Below are 16,915 nucleotides of genomic sequence, written 5' to 3'. Positions count from 1 at the left end.
ATTTGGCCGCATTTTTCGCCTTGGTCCTTGGCCTCTGATTTATGCAATTAAGCCCTCCATTGATCAATAAACTTCCAATTTCTTCAATTACGCCCCTGGATCAAATCAAGACAGCCCCCTCTATTTACCCGCGTTTTCCAAATTTGTCCCTGGTTTTGGATTTTCACAATTGAGCCCCTAATTGGCCATTAAACTTCAATATTTATGCAATTAAGCCCTTGATTTGACCTAATAAATTCCAAAAAAATATATTTTGGCCCCAGAACTTAAATTTCTTCCAATTAAAGCCCAAATTGACTTAAAAATCAATTTTTCTTGCACTCCAATCCTCTATAAATTCAAATAAAATCCAATTAAGTCCATAAACATCCAAATTTGGGCTTTTCTCCTCAAAAATTCAAATTTTCCTTCTCAACAGGGCTCTCATCTTTCAAGAATATACTGTCAAAAATCCAAACTTTGTATTTTTTAACCTCCTTGACCAATCTTCCGACCATTTTCTAAGCGCTTCTGCCTCCTGTTATTTTTCTAACCTTCTTTGGTTATTTATTTATTATTATTTTTTATTTTTTGTGGGGACCCAAAAATGGGTTACAACAATACCAATGATCTTTCAATTTGGATATGTTAACAAAATCATGAATATGAATAAATTATATTTAAGATAGGATTGTAGCTAGTTTAATAAAACAATAAAAATAGAATTTTAATGTTGCAATGTTATATTTATAATATATTAATAATTCAACGCACAATAATATAATTAAAAACTACAAAAGTAATACATATTTATTTTAATCATTTTATTATCTACATCACTCTCTTTTATATATATTTTTTTAAATATTTTTGACATCAGCACATCAAAATAAATTGAAAACAATAAAAATACATTAAGTTGAAGTAGAGAAAAAAATAAAATAAAAAAGTAGTTTTTTTAAATACACTTTTTAAACAAAAAAATAAATAAGTCTTAAATATCAATAAATCTCAACTCAATGAATCAATTTGGTAAGTTGTTAGTTAATAATTTTTAAAACCAAAACTCAACCCAATTCTCAAAATCTTTGCTAGGTAAGATTTAGTTTTGTAGACATGATTTTTATCATAAATAATACTTAATAGAACTTATTTTGTCTAAAGAATCTTTTGACACTGATATTAATTATTATTTTTTTGTTGCTACAATCAATTTAAATCAAGAATTTTCTCTTTCTAACATCATTTTTCTCCAACTCTAATTTCAAAAATATAGAAAACAAATTAATGGATCAAAATAAACTTATATTATGAATATCAAATTGGAAATTCCTTCTCTTCGTGTTTTTGAACGTACGTACGTAGTACAATTCTTTCAATTCTCCAAGTCATTAATTAAAGCATATAAGAGCGTAACTAAAAAAAAATAAGGATGAAAAAAACATTTGCTACAGAGCATATCCTAGGTGTTCCATTATATTTTATAATTTTTTATTTTTCTGAATGGTATGCTTCAAAGGAAAGAGGAATAATGGTACTGGCAAATTAAAAAACGTGAATTTTGATATCATTTCTGTTTTTTGTTTTAAAAGTATTGAAATACCAACATTGGTTGTCAAAGCTGTCGCATGTCCCCGCTATAGTAATTTTTCATTCTCATTTGTTTAATTTAAGAGTCACTATCTAGTGTTTGATTTAGAATTACTAGAAAATTCAGATATATTTGTTATTGTCACATATTTAAGAGTAAAAAACTGGTTGTAGCTAAAGAAAATATTAGCACCCCTAGTATACCATACCTGAAATAAGCTACTTTGTAGTTTGATATGATTTAAAAATTTAAAATATTAGTCAAATTCTTAAAGCTTTAATAAATCAGTTATTAAATTTCAAAATAGATTTAGAAACATGTTATTACATTTTCACAGAAAATACAACATGATTTTATTTATTCTTCAGATACTTGACTACTTGACCGCATATAAATTAAAATTCTGGAAACAAACATGGCCTTAAATTTTTTGCCCCTAAAATTTTTCTCTACCCCTTACTAAAATTTTCACTTCTCTTTATAGATTTTGTTATTTTTAATTGCTTGGTCCCAAGTAACTCAAAAAACAAATTGGTCCCTCAACCTTTTCTTTTCATATTTGATTCCTTGTAAAATTTTATTTTTTTGTATTTTTAATTTTTTTGAAAATAAGTAATATTAACGTCGACTCAACAAGAAAAATCAGTGATTGTCAAATTAACGCATTAAAAGTTGAATGCATTCAAAATATATTTGAAAATTTAAATTCTTTTGAGATGGTATTGAAAATACTAAAAACGATACAAATATATCAAAAAATATATTTTTGGGGGTTTTTTGTTGTTTTTTTGTAAAAATTTTTTTATCTGAAAAATTATAAAAAGACATGAATAAAAAATTGGATAGTAATAAGAAAATTGAATTCTAGCCCTTTTGATTAGTTGGTTCAAATGATAAACCTTGAAAACTGTGTTACAACTTGGATTCTGCTTGTTTTTGTGGTGAGTAGTTATGTTTTTAAAAATTTTATAGTTTTTTTATTATCTTAAATTAAATTTTAATTTTTAATTATTTTAATATACTAATATAAAAAATAATTTTAAAAAACAAAAATCTATACTATTTTAATATATTTTTTTAAAAATATTATTTTTAAAAACAATAACTACCGTATATCATATTTGAATACATGTTTGTCTGCGTTTTAGGCATATTTTTTGAAAACGCATGTCTTTTTTATATTTGTTTGGGCTTAGACTGCAGTTTAGTGTATAAAAAAGAGGGCCTCATGGGCCTGCTCGGCCTTCAAAATTATAATTACTTTTATTGCAGGAAACAAAATAACTAAGCCGAAGAACCCTACCCACAAGGAAATGAACAGAACCCATGAAAATAATAATGTAGCTGATGTGGGTGATCAGCACAGCTCTTTACATTATATTTGTTAGAAATAATGCAAAAATGGTCTTCGTTGTTCCTAAAAGTGAAATTATTATTATTTTTTTAAATATACAAGTTGTTCTTAGCCGCTTTTTCAGTTAGTATTTGTAACAGAATGCCAGCGTGAAAATAGTAGAATGAAAAATGTTGACTTAACCGATTTATGTCCTTCTCTCTCTTCTTCTTTATTCCCTATCATCCAGTGTTTATGTTATTCATCGCCGGCGAGTTTATTGATCCCTGTGATTAGTAGACTCCATTGTAGCTTCTGAACATGGCTCCTGACACTAGATCTCTAGACATCAAAAAGCTGGAGAGCTCCCTTGAAGCTGTCAGCAAGGATCAAGCATAAGATTATGAACAAATGATGAAAATGTTAGTCTTACAATCACAAACTGGTGACAACAAAAAGCAACCATGAAGCTAAGTTTAATGAACTCAGGGTCTCATTAGGGGAATAGCTTATCAACAAACATCCCTTCTTCAAACACTACAACTTTCCACAGGGGAGGCTAATACTACCCGAGACAAACAAACAACTCATAAGTTTCAATAACCTGATTACCTAGTGAAGGTGAGCACTCTCAGTTTAGGATGCACAAACCCATATGTGACTTTCCCAGCTTTGATGGGGAAGATGCCCGTAAGTGGTTGTATAGATGCAATCAACATTTTGATCATGAAAAGATTGGAGATTCTGAAAAACTCCCTTCATGGAATAGCATTATATTGGCACCAGAACTTTGAGGAGTTTGGGAGGCAAGAAGTAACGTTGGAAGGTTATGTAGAAGCTTTGTGTGCCAGATTTAGAGTCAAGAGTATAGTCATGTTCGAGCACTCTCCCAGTTGTTTTGTAACTGAACCAAACCATTGAGGGCTTTTGAATGTTCACTGACGTTAGAAAGAAAACTACTTCCCTCAAATTCACAGAAGAACATATTAAATTTATTAATTAATGATTTAGTTTGAATTAAGTTTTAAATAAAATTAGATAGAAGTTAATCGATGCAATCCAATAGATTTTGTGGATAAATTAGAGAATTGATCATCCCGATCAAGATTAAATTTGATTTTTAATTTTTTTTTAAATGTTGTTTAATTTTTTTTTCAAAACAAATATTAAATCAATATTTTATTTTTATTGACCCTGTCAACCATATATTCTCATGGTCTTTTTTTTTATTATTATTCATTACCTTATTTGGCAAGAAATTAGGAGTTGTTTTTAGCGATACGTAGTTTCATGGAAGCATCTTCTTAAAAATACATCGCTAAAAACTAGTGTGAAGGTTATCATGCTGGTGAAGAATTTTGGGCAAAGTTTAAGAACATTTGATTAATTGTTTATGTTGACTTGAATCTTACCTAGTCTTCAACTCCCTCAGTTGCTTTACAAAGTTGTTTTCAATTTCAAAATAATAGTCTTCTCACATGTTAAAACAGTTGATCAAAAATTGTTCTATGTAAGTATTTCTTCTACATGTAGGATTTATTATATCTTCTAAATGTATTTATTCTTTTTTCTTTAAAATAGATCTAAAAAATAAATCTATAATAGCATGTTAATTACAAAACACAGAAAGCAAATGACACCACCTGTTAATAAGAACAGCTAATTTTGAAGAAAAGCAAAATTACAATTAAAAACAGAAAGCAGATAAAAAATTATACAAAGCAAAGAAGAAGAAAAAATTACAATTAGGGGATGAGAGAATGGAAGATGAAAGGTTATATCTTTTGGGGAAACCATGTGGACAAACGCATAGGTGTCTACGATAACAAGAGTTGCTGTCTTACAATTTGCTCTTGCTAATTTATATTTATAATATGCCGCGGGGTGGAGGGGGTTCTGCACTGAAGAACACATGCAACTATTTCCTTGGCTTACATCCTCCTTGAGCTAAACCTTCTCCTTTTCTGCATAGAACTATTCAATATTTGAAGTTGCAAATTACAAATTATACTTTGTGTTTATTCATTTCAGCTCAATATTGAATTGAAGATTTCCTTTATTACAAAGGATGAAACAGGATCTTGAAACCCAGGTGTCCTCGTTAATACTGTAGCAGAGAGCCTTTATTCACTTTGATTGATAATAATACTGTACTAAAACATATTAATCGTTAAAGAAACAAAATACAAAGCAGTGAAATAATTTATTACAAACAAAAGTACATAACTCGAAACAATCACATACTAATTATAAAAAATCTTTTGGAAAATTCTCAGCCTGTCACAGTTGTTTGAGGCATCAGATCTTCCAATGTTATTGCGGAGAATGACTTTGGCAGCGGAGGCCATCGAGCTATGAGTTCCGAAGCTACTTGTCGCATGGTTGGCCTCGATTGGGGATTGGCAAGCAGGCATGCAAATGCTATTTTGATAATGTTGACAACACCTTCTACAACTCGATTTTCAGGAAGTGGGATACGTTGGTCTATCACATCCTTCAACAACGTCTGCTGGTTGATTTGTGAGCACGATGAGGAGGAAAAAGCAGATGCAGAAAGAGATGAGATGAGATCACCCGGATGCATTCCCATTATTACTTCCATTGTGACCACTCCAAAGCTGTAGACATCGCACTTCTCGTTCACTCTCATTGTGTAAGCTAGCTCTGCAAAAATTCTGGTCATTTTTTCATAGTACTGGTTGTTTTGTACTGCTAATATGACAATTTATTATTCATAACCTTTAGAGCATCCAAAAGTAGCCCTCCATTTTCATAGTACTGGTTGTATTGTTCTGCTTATATATATATATATATATATATGTTAAGAATGAAATCAAGTATGTACCTGGAGCTGTGTATCCGAAGGTGCCAGCAAATGAGGTCCAGTTGGTCGAGTCAGGCATCAAGAGCCGAGCTGTCCCAAAATCCGAAACATGAGCCTCGTATTCCAAATCTAGAAGAACATTGCTGCTAGAAATGTCTCGATGAATGATTGGAGGCGAGCAATCATGGTGCAAATAGGATAATGCATTGGCCACTCCTTTAACAACATTAAGCCTTCTATTCCAATCCAAGTCCGTTGCCTGTTCTTCGCTAGATAAATTCATCTTCAAACTTCCCCTTTCTATGAACTCGTAAACTAAAAAAGAGTGCTCTATTAATGTACAAAATCCATATAACTTCACAATATTTCGATGTCGAATATCTATTAACATGCGAATCTCATTTCTAAAAGTTCTCAAATCCATAAGCTCGTCCTCTCTTGATGGGTGAAGTTTCTTCACGGCAACCACCTGACCTGTTGGCAACATGGCTTGATAAACAATTCCATTTCCCCCTTTCCCAATGCAGTTATTGAAGTTGAAATTATTAGTGGCCTGGATGATAGTTTCATGTAGGATCTCCTCCTCATAGCCCCATACTGCAAAACTGAGTGGACTTTGTTGCTCTTCTAAAAAGGAGATTCTTTCTCTACTTGTTTGGTGGCGAAAGTATAAACATCCAACCATGGTAAGTAGTAGAAGTAGACTGCCCGGGAGAGAAAAAAGAATTAAAATGACAATTTTGTTGCTCTTTCTCCTGCTTGTAAGAAGCATACAAGGCTTTAGACTACTGGCATTTCCACAGAGACCACTATTATTCATAAAAGCTTCAAATGGAGCTTCAATGAAGCCTTTGATTTTGGGGATAGGGCCCTCTAGTTCATTGTAAGAGATGTCTACAGCTGTCAAGCTCAGCAAATCTACAAAAGCAGTTGGAATCGAACCTGAAAGTTTGTTGTGAGAGAGGTTCATCGTTTCTAACTGTTTCAATTGCCTAATTTGTGATGGTATCTCTCCTGCCAGAACATTCCCACTGAGATCTAGATTTCCAAGAAAATGCAGGAAGCCTATCTCAGATGGGATGCTCCCTATGAACTTATTATGACTCAAGTTCAACTGTACTAAATTTGAGCACTCTCCCAGTTGTTTTGGGATTGATCCACCAAGATTATTCGAAGCTAAATTAAGGAATTGAAGTTGAGATAGCATTTGGATTTCAAAGGGAATGACACCAAAAAGATGGTTGTTATGAAGAGTAAGGTTGAACAACGCTTTCAACTGCCCCAATTCTTTTGGAATTGTCCCCTTTAGGAGATTTGATGAGAGATCAATCAGTTGTAGTCCAGTGGCCTTTCCAAGCTCTGATGGTATCTCACCGGTGATATTATTGTTTGACAATTTTAGGCTCGTCAAGTTGTGAAAACTTCCCCATTTCCACGTCAGCTCACCAGACAAATTATTGTGACTGAGGTCCACATAGTTCAAGTTTGGGTAGAGGCCAAAATCTTCAGAAATATTCCCTGTCAATTGGTTTTGGTCAAGCCTTAATCTAAATAGACTAGTGCAATTTCGCAAGTTTTTAGGGATTGGACCAGAAAAATGATTGTTGGCGGCTGTAAAAATTACAAGCAACCCACCAAGGCACAGGTCTCGTGGTAAATGGCCAGTGAAACTGTTTGAAGACAATTTCAATTCAACAAGGGATTCAAGGTGTCCTATTTCCTGAGGAACAGATCCAGATAAATTATTCATGTTCAGAACAAGTCTAGTGAGCATAGTCATGTTCCCAATGGAAGAAGGAATAGAACCAGAGAATTTGTTACCTCCTAGATGAAGAACGGATAGGTGTTCCAGAGTTCCAATAGAAACTGGGATTAAACCGGTGAGATTATTTTTATCAAGATAGAGAACGTTAAGACTTGTTAACAATCCTATCTCAAGTGGAATAGTTCCGTAGAGTGAATTGTTCGAGAGATTGAGAGTGAGAAGATTGGGGAAGGATGAGAAGTTGAAACTATGAAGCGTACCTCTCAGACCAAAATGTGGAAGGTTGAAATTCGCGACACTTCCAGAATTGTCACAAGTGATCCCAAGCCACTTGCAAGGGCTGCTGCCAACCCAAGAAGACAGGACAGCTTGGCTGTGGTTGTCATCAAGACTTGCTTTCCATTTTAGGAGAGCCTCCGCTTCTTTATTACCTTCAGCAGCAGCAAATGAAGTTGCAGAGGAATTAGGAGGAAAGGCAAAGAAAGAAGGAATGAACATTAGAAGGAGAAAAAAAAGGACATGGAGAAACTTTGAGAATGGTTTCTGTAGGAAGGACATCATGTCTAAGGGATATTGTTTCCCATGGCAGATGAAGATAGGTTTTTATAGAAAAAAAGAAATGGAATGTTTATTGGAATTTTTAATTGTGAAATTTCCTATTCTTTGTTCTTATTTTACAGAATTTGACATATATACGTCAACAACAGTGACCTGTAATTTCTAAAGATGCTTAATTGTTGCCTCATTTGTTCAAAATCCGTAGCTCATTTCTAAACTAAACAAAAAAATAAAAAAATATTTTGTTTTTTTAAATCTTTTGCATCAGTTTTCTCTCCTTCAATTGAATCGGTGAAGAAATAATGCTTAATTAAACGCGGGCTCTCTGAATTAATTGGAATTGCCAGGTAGAGGAATCTTTCATTCTGAAATTTCTAAATATTCTTTGCTCTACCTTTCCAAAGAATATTGTGGGTCATCGTTCCAAATTTGACTTGTCCAAATTTGACTCCCTATTAAAGCTTCACCAACCAATAAGATGTTTGTCGTGTTCATTGGGTTTGAACTTGCTAATTAATGAAGTACTTGGAAATTCAGTAGTTAGTATAAGATAGCAAATGTTGAAGATGTTCATATGATAGGATATTATATAAATCAAATTAAAATATATTATGAATATCGGCTCCAAATAAACCGAATGATAATTAAAAAAAATCAGAAAAAATTATAAAAAATCGCAACATTGAAGAAGGATGAAGAAAAAAGACGAAGAATTCAATATATCTATGTTTTGTGTGTAATAAAGTCTTTCACATGGTGCAAGCAAACGACCCGTGTAGAAAAATCTGTCACCAGTTCATGCCTGAGCTAGGGCTGCACACACAGCCCATTTGTTTATGATAGAGCGCGGCCTATAAAAATGACCCAATATGCCACTCCACTGTCACTTTTTTTTTCTTTTTTTTTTTGTGTCGATTAATTGATACATTTATTTACCAAAAACTTAAAATATATATATTCTTCCTTTAAAATATCTTGATTCAGTTATTTCTCTGAAAGTTTTTATTTTAGTAATTCTTATTTTCTTTAAATAATCTTATATAAACTCATCTATTATATTAAAGAAATAAATAGATAGATTAGAGCATATTTGCTCTTAAATAAGATTCTTGAAAAAACAAATTTCAAAGCAATATTTTAAAAAATATATTTTAACATTAAAATTTAAAATTGTTCAAAAATAACCATAAAAAAGTTTGGAGAAACAGATTAGATTAGAATAAAAAGATATTTGTTTTTTATGGCTTTTTATAAGTTTTAGATTTTTTTAAAAAATAATTTTTTTTATATTTTTAAAAAAATTTAATTTATTAATACTAAAAATAATTCTAAAAAAATATGTTATTTTTATATATTTTCAAACAAAAAAATAATTATAACAATGTTCATTTGAGAATGTAGTTTGACCCGTATTTTAAAAAAAATTAAATTTTTTTGTTTAAAATTAATATTATTTTAGTATTTTTAAATTATTATAATACATTAATTAAAAAATATTATTTTAATATATTTTAAAATATATATATATATATTTTAAATCATAACAATCTCAAAGTAAAGTTAAGCAAACATCTTTGACGAGGCAGATCATTAGTGGCTACCAGTCCTCGAGTAATGACACTTGCATGGACTGATTAACTGATTCCATTCCATGTCTGTTACAAAAATGGCGGGAATATGCTCTCTGAATCCAACAACCTTAATGACTATTAAGGTAACAAAGCAAGGGACCCGCCCTTCAAATTATTCATTCTGTCGAAGTTTCAATTTTCAAGTTGAATTTCTCTCTTCTTTCTAGCCAATTTACTAGCATTAATTTTGCAGAGAATTCATGGAATTAGATGCTGCTCAGGAGCAACAGATAATGAAAAGAAGAGCCAAACTAGAACTAAAACCCCACAGATTTTGAAATTGGTTGTAAGTGGGGTCACAGAGCTTTTAAGGGTTTTCTCCTTCTCAGGCAAAGAGAGGTATCTTCCTTATTATTCTCCCTCTTCAAATTTGAAATTGGATTTTTAGGGATTATGCTGTGTGTGTGTTTGAATTTTCAGGTTTTGATTGTTAATTAATTGTTTATTTTCTCCTTTTGGTTCTGTAGATTAGAGAAAGTGAACAATAAAGATAGAGATGAGATATCTGTTTCTGGTATTGATGATGTTATAATGATCCTCAAGTCTGATTATGAGAATGCTTATTTCGTCACAGGTATTTATCTGCTCATTGAATTGTCTACTGATTGTTTGGTTGCTTTCTTGATTTCCCCTCTCAGTTGAGTGAAGTTTGCATTTTGGGAACCAAGATAAAAATTGGGTTATGGCCTTTTCTAGCAGCTAAGTCTACTCTTGTTTTTACTTTAATGATTTTTTTTATTTGTGAAATCCGAATTAGGTGTTGTTCAGCAACCTTTTCCTTCCTGTCTTTAGTGTGCTGGTGTTACTGATTTTGGATTTCTTGGTTTGATTTGAAAGGACTTCATCTCCCTGCATTTTTTTAAGAACAAAAATCAGCTATGCTGTGCCCTTTGTGTTCCTTCCTTTACCTATCTGATTGCTAATTTGATGATAACTGCTGGTTGTGTGTTATTGGGTTAATTTCTATGGAATGAGATTTCTTGAGGGCTGTTGGTTTCTATGGAAGGGTGATGCTCTACGGGGTTGTCAGTTTTTTGGCTCATCAGTATTGTGTTTCTTCGCAAGGTTCTTGACATTTTGTCTATTTAGATCTTGCCACAGACCATTTTCTTTCTGCTTAATGACCTTCTCTCTTGTTCCTATATGTTTTTTTGTCATTGTTTGTTGGCTGTAGACTTTTTGTTTTTGGATATTACTCTTCTTTCCTGTTTTGGGTTACAGACTTACAGCCACTTCCTTTGTAGCCTTGTCTGGTTTTGGCTTGAACTTTCTTTTTCATTTAGGCTTAACAAAAACGCACCTTGTTCATCAAAAATGAAATAGAAAAGAAAAAACAAAACCCCAGTTTGTTTGCATTTTATTCTCAAGCATAAGTTTTGGGATTGCGTTGGATATGATTCCGTGAAAATCTCAACCCTGCTCTCACTAGAAGATCCAGATAATTACTCGTTTAGCACCAAAATACTCATACTGATGCCTATTTTAATTAGTGCTTTATTATTTATTAAAAGCAGGGGTTTTCACTTCAGCGATTTATGATGAAGATTGTGTCTTTGAAGATCCAACCATTAAATTCCAAGGTATAAACCATTGAGCTTTTATGTGATTATACATCTTCAGCAGTTTCATTTATGTCAACTCATCAGATACTGAGGAGTTCCCTACCAGATCTGAAACTATATTCAATCAGATTCTCGTCTCTAATTGTTCCATGATGTGCTACATCGTTGATGAAGTCTATAATAGTTTGCTTGCATTACTTGGAATTCAATCTTCATTCCCCTTGCTTTTTGATCAGGTACTAAGTTGTATTCACGCAATTTGAAATTGCTGGTTCCTTTCTTCGATAGTCCATCAATTGGATTACAAAACATTGAGAAGGTAAACATACTCTACAAACTTAAAATTGATTTCACAGTAAATAAAAACTGAATATTCACATAAAGTATCAACTTTATATCATGTCATTCGAGCCGATCCCAATATATTTGACAGTGAGAACTATTTTAGGAAACATATAGTTAAATCATCACCCCAGCTTATAGTCCAAACAGCATAGTTTGGGAAATTTAGTGTAGTGATTGAGAACTGGCTGGATAGAGCTGTTTTTATTTAATAACTTCTCTTGCCTGTATAGAATGTCAAGTTCTTTGATCAATTGCCCAAACTCAACATACTACTTTGAAATCTGTCATAAAGTTCATGTTTTGCCTCAAGTGTTTCTGTGCTTACTTTTAAGGAAATTTTTGTTAAGGGTTTTGTAGAAATACAAGAATATACCCCCTTGGTTTCACTCCCTTCAGCCGAATCTCTTGTTCACTCTTTATAATCTTACGTTCTTAGGATTTTAAGGCCCTTTTGGGCATTTTGTTTTGTGATTTGGCTTTACGTGGTCCCTGTGCTTAAGCATAAGTTTTTCCTCGCTTTGCTTTATTATATAATCATGCTAAAATACATATCACTTACCATACCATATACGTCCACGATGCTTATGTTATAAATCATTTATTGGAGACAATTATTCTTAGTTGATAGTTTAAGTTTTTGTAGCATGATCAGTGTGGATTCATAGTTTAAGTGCAGATGCATAGGATGTGCAGCAATTCTTGGTATATCTCCTTCTAGCAGCCTCTCATGCTAGTGCTCATGTTTTAGAACATCTTAGGTTGTAGTAGGAGATTATATCTGGACTTGTTTTCTCTATTGATTCTGATTAATCAGTGCTTCCAAAATCACTCCTACCATCACCACCATATAGGGGATGAGAGAATGGAAGATGAAAGGTATCCTATGGGAAACCGTGTGGACAAACGCATAGGTGTCTACGATAACAAGAGTTGCTGTCTAACAATTTGCTCTTGCTAGTTTATAGTTCTAATATGCCCTAAGGGGGGGTGTCTGAACTGAAGAACACATGCAACTATTTCCTTGGCTTACATCCTCCTTGAGCTAAACCTTTTCCTTTTCTACATGGAACTATTCACTATTGGATGTTGCTGATAACAATACCCAATAATATGACTTTGCATGCAGGGTGTCAATTCCGAAACATATTTTGTGCTGGCAAGATGGAAACTAAGGTGCTTAAATTGGTTTTGATGAAATATCCCTTTCCTTTATTGATGGTTTTTATTTGGAATTTCATTTTTGCTTGTAGTGGTTCTTAAAATAGCAAAGAGAATTTTGCCTCGAAAAGAAGAAGAGTTTTGCTCTTGAAATGTTCTGTTTGCATGAGAAATCTAATTATAAGGTTGTCTTAATCTTTTCTAATTTGGAGAAGGGTTATCGATATGAAATTTAACCGCAGTGAATATGTGAATCTGCATAAGCACTGTATGTGCATGTGTCCAGTAGGTCATATGCTGCTCTTCAAATCAGGAATCCCATAGATGGTTATTTCACTGTATGTTGCCTTTATAGGTCTTCCTAAATCAATTGTTAGTCTTGTCAAGCTTTTCATTTTATATTTCACACCATCCACCATGGCTCCTGCTTAATTACTGTACTAACCAGTTCATCTAATCTGCAGAACATACCTGAAATTCCCATGGAGGCCTCTCATTTCAATCGACGGAAGCACAGTCTATGAATTAGATAACAAGCTTAAAGTGAGATGAAACCTTCTGCTTTTGATAATATCATTTCTTATGACATGTTTCTATATCGTGGCTCCATTATTAATAAGGGGTTGCAACTTTCCATTTGACAGATTGTTAGGCATGCTGAGAGCTGGAATGTTTCTGCAGTTGAAGCTATTGGTCAGATATTTACCCCTAGCTTTGATAGACCTGGTGAATGAATTTGAGAAAACTTCTGCTTGTATGTTTTCTTTCGAGGCTGGCTAGATTGGAGTAGTGCTGTCCCCCAAAACACCATATTTTTTGCTTGTATGTTTTCTTTCGAGGCTGGCTAGATTATTATAAAGGACAAAAGGTATACTATTGCAATGATGGTAGGAGCATGGCCACCAAGCACAAGAAGAATATTTGCGTTGTGCGTAAAAGTAGTAATGAGAGCTACTCATGTTTTAGCGCAGAAAGTCTTCCATCACCTTGATAACAAAAAGGAACCAACCTCCTTGAAATTTTCAGTTCTTGTTTGGAGTGAGTGTCTGGGAATCCTAGGTGCTGTGGTGGTGGAGATGGCGGTGGTGCATGCGCGCATGGTTACAATATTCCCTTACTTTTCAGTTGCTGGTCATGAATCCTAGGTCTTGGTGCCCTGTTTCTTCCTACTTAACGACGGGATTGAAAGAAGAAAGTTATAATTTCCAGTGAAAAGGGACTGATGATTGCTTTCCTCTAGTCTCTGTCGTTCTTAAAATACTCGAGAAAGATTTCTCATCAGTTAGTTACGACAGGGTCCATCAACTGGAAGCCTTTAGGCGAAGGTCCTTGTGTAACCTTTTTGAGCTATGATTTTTATCTTGAGAGCTACTTAATCAGTTTTTTTCCCCTAAAGTTTCAATCACATCCCTGCAGATGTTTTAATATTGAATCAATTAACAAAAAAAAAAAAATCAATCCCTAAACTTTCAAAATGTGATCAAATAGAAACTTTTGTGAATTAATAATTAGACGAGATAAAATACTTAAGTTGCAGCTCAAGGATCTAAATGATGCTACAATATATATCATTTATGTTAAAGATATAATTACAAAAATCATAAAAAATAATTTCATGTGTATCAGACTAAAAATTTGATGTAAGAATAAAAGTTTAAACTATGTAGCTAATTAAAAAACAAATAATTATTCTATTTTTACTCTGATGAGTCAGAGTATTTTACACATTAATTAGTTAATTAAATATAATATTATTTTATTAGTTGTCGATTATATCCTCGTAGCATTACAAAAGTTTAAAAGTCCTTTTCTTTTGGGTATTAGGCTTTGTAAACTTAAGGTTTTTATCTTTGATGGTCTATCTAATTTAATATATATTCTTAAAATTTTAAATTATCTTATGTTTTTTTTTTCAACCATATTAAAAAAAGATAAATTTTAATTTTGTTTCTTATATTTTTAAATATAAGTGATATATGTGCTATCATTTGAACCTTTTAATCAAAGTAAATATTCGATCACATCAAATTATTTTAAAATGGTTCTATTTGATAAGAGTTTAGAAGTTTAGAGATTGAAAAAAAAAAAAAATTCTCTTACTTTTGGATTACTTGAAGAGGGACATTAATAGTTGATTGAAACTTCAGGATGACATTGCAGCAATCAAAATCTTATGGGGAGAAACCGAATTTGCCTCAAACCTCAAGGGGAAAATTGAAATTAACCTATTTTGTATGCAACATCCTTAAATTTACTATTGTGTTTATGTCAATTATTTATTTTATCTGTGTTTTTAATTTAGTTAATTAACCTTTGAGTTTGCTCAATTACCCCTTTGGGTTTCTAAATTTGTCGAATTAATTCAATAACCAACTTATGATAGTATTAAATATTTGTATATCTATGAGATGCATTTTATATCCATCCAAGGCTTAATATATTACCGAATAAATTATCTCACAAAAAATAAATTCAACACAATTCAAAATAATCGACCAAATTAAAAACATAATCGACATAAAAATAGAAGTAAATTTAATGTTTTTATCTTTTTTATCATATATTTTAGCCATTGGGTTAAGTTGATAATGTTTGATAAATAGCATATCTGGGAATTTCTTTTATTTGGTGACTCAAATGAGAATTACATGACAATTGGGGGACAAATCTGTCGTTTTCCCCAGAAAAAAAAAATATTCAAGTGGTTTTTTATTTACACATTAATATACAATCAAATTAAATAACACAACATATATATGGAAAACCTTCAAATTCAAATATTTTATGGAATAAAAAATTATCAATAATCCACGAATTTGAAAACACGATCCATATTTTTCAAGTTTCAGTCCTTCCTCCAAGCATACAACAACAAAGAGAACCCTCCGACATTGCTCCCACACGACCTAGAAGTAGATGAAGAACATGAACTTCTCCCACAATCACTACTCTCCTCCGCCCATTGCAGCACGCTAGAGCACGACGGGGAAGGTGATGACAACGACAGTGCCGGCGGAGTCGATGTGGGGCCCACCATGGACATACTCTTCCTCATCAATCTCTTCTCCGGACCAGCCATTTGAGGCCATACACCACCATCACCGACTTGAAAAATAAACACACCGTGACCATGAGCACCACCACCAAGACCATTGTTGTCGTTGTTGACCCAATTGAACACATCCCAAAAGAACTCAACTTCGAGCCCACCAACATAAATTCTCTCATTACCTCTAAATTTCCATGCCAATCTCTTAATAACAAGACTAACTTCGCCATCAACTTTAACAACAAGCATGCCCCCGCTGCACTCTATCCCAATTTCATGTTTGGACCCCAAGAAATTAGCCCTGGACACATAGCTCTTGCGTCCAAACACATGCTCCCTCCGAGACAACAAAGCCGGCTCATGACCGATTTGGCGAGTCATGACCAACCCGGATCTCCGAGTCAACTCGGAGTGAAGATCACCAAGAAAGAATTCCAATCTTGCATCGCAGGAGATGGCAATGTAGAATCGAGATTCGGGCTCAGCCGAGTTGTGAGAGAACTCAGCTCGAGTAAAGTCCCAGTAAAGCTTGATTCTTTGGTAATGGTACTGGTGGGTCAGGTAGAGGGATTTGGAGCCCGGTTTGTTTCTAAAGAAAGAAAAGGATGATGGGTATAGAGAGATGGTGATGGAGAAAGAATCAGCAGCGTAGATGGTGAGGGAGTGAGAGAAGAGAGATTTTGACCAAGTGAGCGTGAGATAGGTTGGTGAGTTGCAGAGTTGAGTTTGGTAAATGCAAGTAACGAGATTTTGAGGCACTTGAGAGGTACTCGAGAGTGTGCTGGGATTGCTGAAACATGCTGGGATCATGTTGGTACTAGCTAGCGTGTTCTTTAACAAAACATTCAGTTGGTGAACTCACTCAGGGAAGTTTGAGAGGGAGGGAGGGAGGTGGGGGTTGTGCACGAGGGGTTTTGAAGAGTTGGCTTTTGTTTTTTTTTTTTTTTTTTTTTGCTATGACTAGGTCACAGCAGGGGAAGGGAGGTGATGTCTCTTTGTATTATGATTTTTTTTTCTTCAAGGGCATTAATTTGGATAGAGTTAGTTTGAAAGTGAAACTTAATCTTACTGGGATTCTTTTTTTTCAAACAAAGTAGTCGAAAGAAAAAAATGAAACTAA

The 16,915-nt window shown here is 33.2% G+C and overlaps 3 protein-coding genes across 4 annotated transcripts; 1 reads left to right on the top strand and 2 right to left on the bottom strand.

The window, feature by feature from the left end:
* Window positions 1-5,054: 5,054 nt before the first annotated feature.
* On the bottom strand, window positions 5,055-8,100 carry LOC118053289 (uncharacterized). The gene is made up of 2 exons (XM_035064514.2): window positions 5,749-8,100; window positions 5,055-5,567 (listed from the first exon to the last, which is right to left on the bottom strand). The coding sequence occupies exons 1-2, from the start codon at window positions 8,051-8,053 to the stop codon at window positions 5,176-5,178; spliced, it is 2,697 nt and encodes an 898-aa protein (XP_034920405.1). The 5' UTR covers window positions 8,054-8,100; the 3' UTR covers window positions 5,055-5,175.
* Window positions 8,101-9,609: 1,509 nt separating this feature from the next.
* Window positions 9,610-13,720, top strand: LOC118053291 (uncharacterized). 2 transcript variants are annotated; one of them, XM_035064517.2, is made up of 8 exons: window positions 9,610-9,764; window positions 9,875-10,020; window positions 10,149-10,255; window positions 11,196-11,261; window positions 11,480-11,562; window positions 12,715-12,761; window positions 13,211-13,289; window positions 13,391-13,720. In XM_035064517.2, the coding sequence occupies exons 1-8, from the start codon at window positions 9,702-9,704 to the stop codon at window positions 13,478-13,480; spliced, it is 681 nt and encodes a 226-aa protein (XP_034920408.1). In that variant the 5' UTR covers window positions 9,610-9,701; the 3' UTR covers window positions 13,481-13,720. The 2 variants fall into 2 exon arrangements, with proteins under 2 accessions (XP_034920408.1, XP_073259908.1); XM_073403807.1 differs by having other exon boundaries at window positions 11,193-11,261.
* A 1,871-nt stretch (window positions 13,721-15,591) lies between these two features.
* Window positions 15,592-16,605, bottom strand: LOC118053314 (uncharacterized). The gene has a single exon (XM_035064539.1). The coding sequence runs from the start codon at window positions 16,603-16,605 to the stop codon at window positions 15,592-15,594; it is 1,014 nt and encodes a 337-aa protein (XP_034920430.1).
* Between the last annotated feature and the right edge of the window lie 310 nt (window positions 16,606-16,915).

The sequence above is a fragment of the Populus alba genome, chromosome 13 (genome assembly GCF_005239225.2).
Source record: "Populus alba chromosome 13, ASM523922v2, whole genome shotgun sequence".
Taxonomy (NCBI): Eukaryota; Viridiplantae; Streptophyta; class Magnoliopsida; order Malpighiales; family Salicaceae; genus Populus; species Populus alba.
The sequence above is the reverse complement of the archived record's forward strand: the minus strand, read 5'-3'. Positions and strand labels throughout refer to the sequence as shown.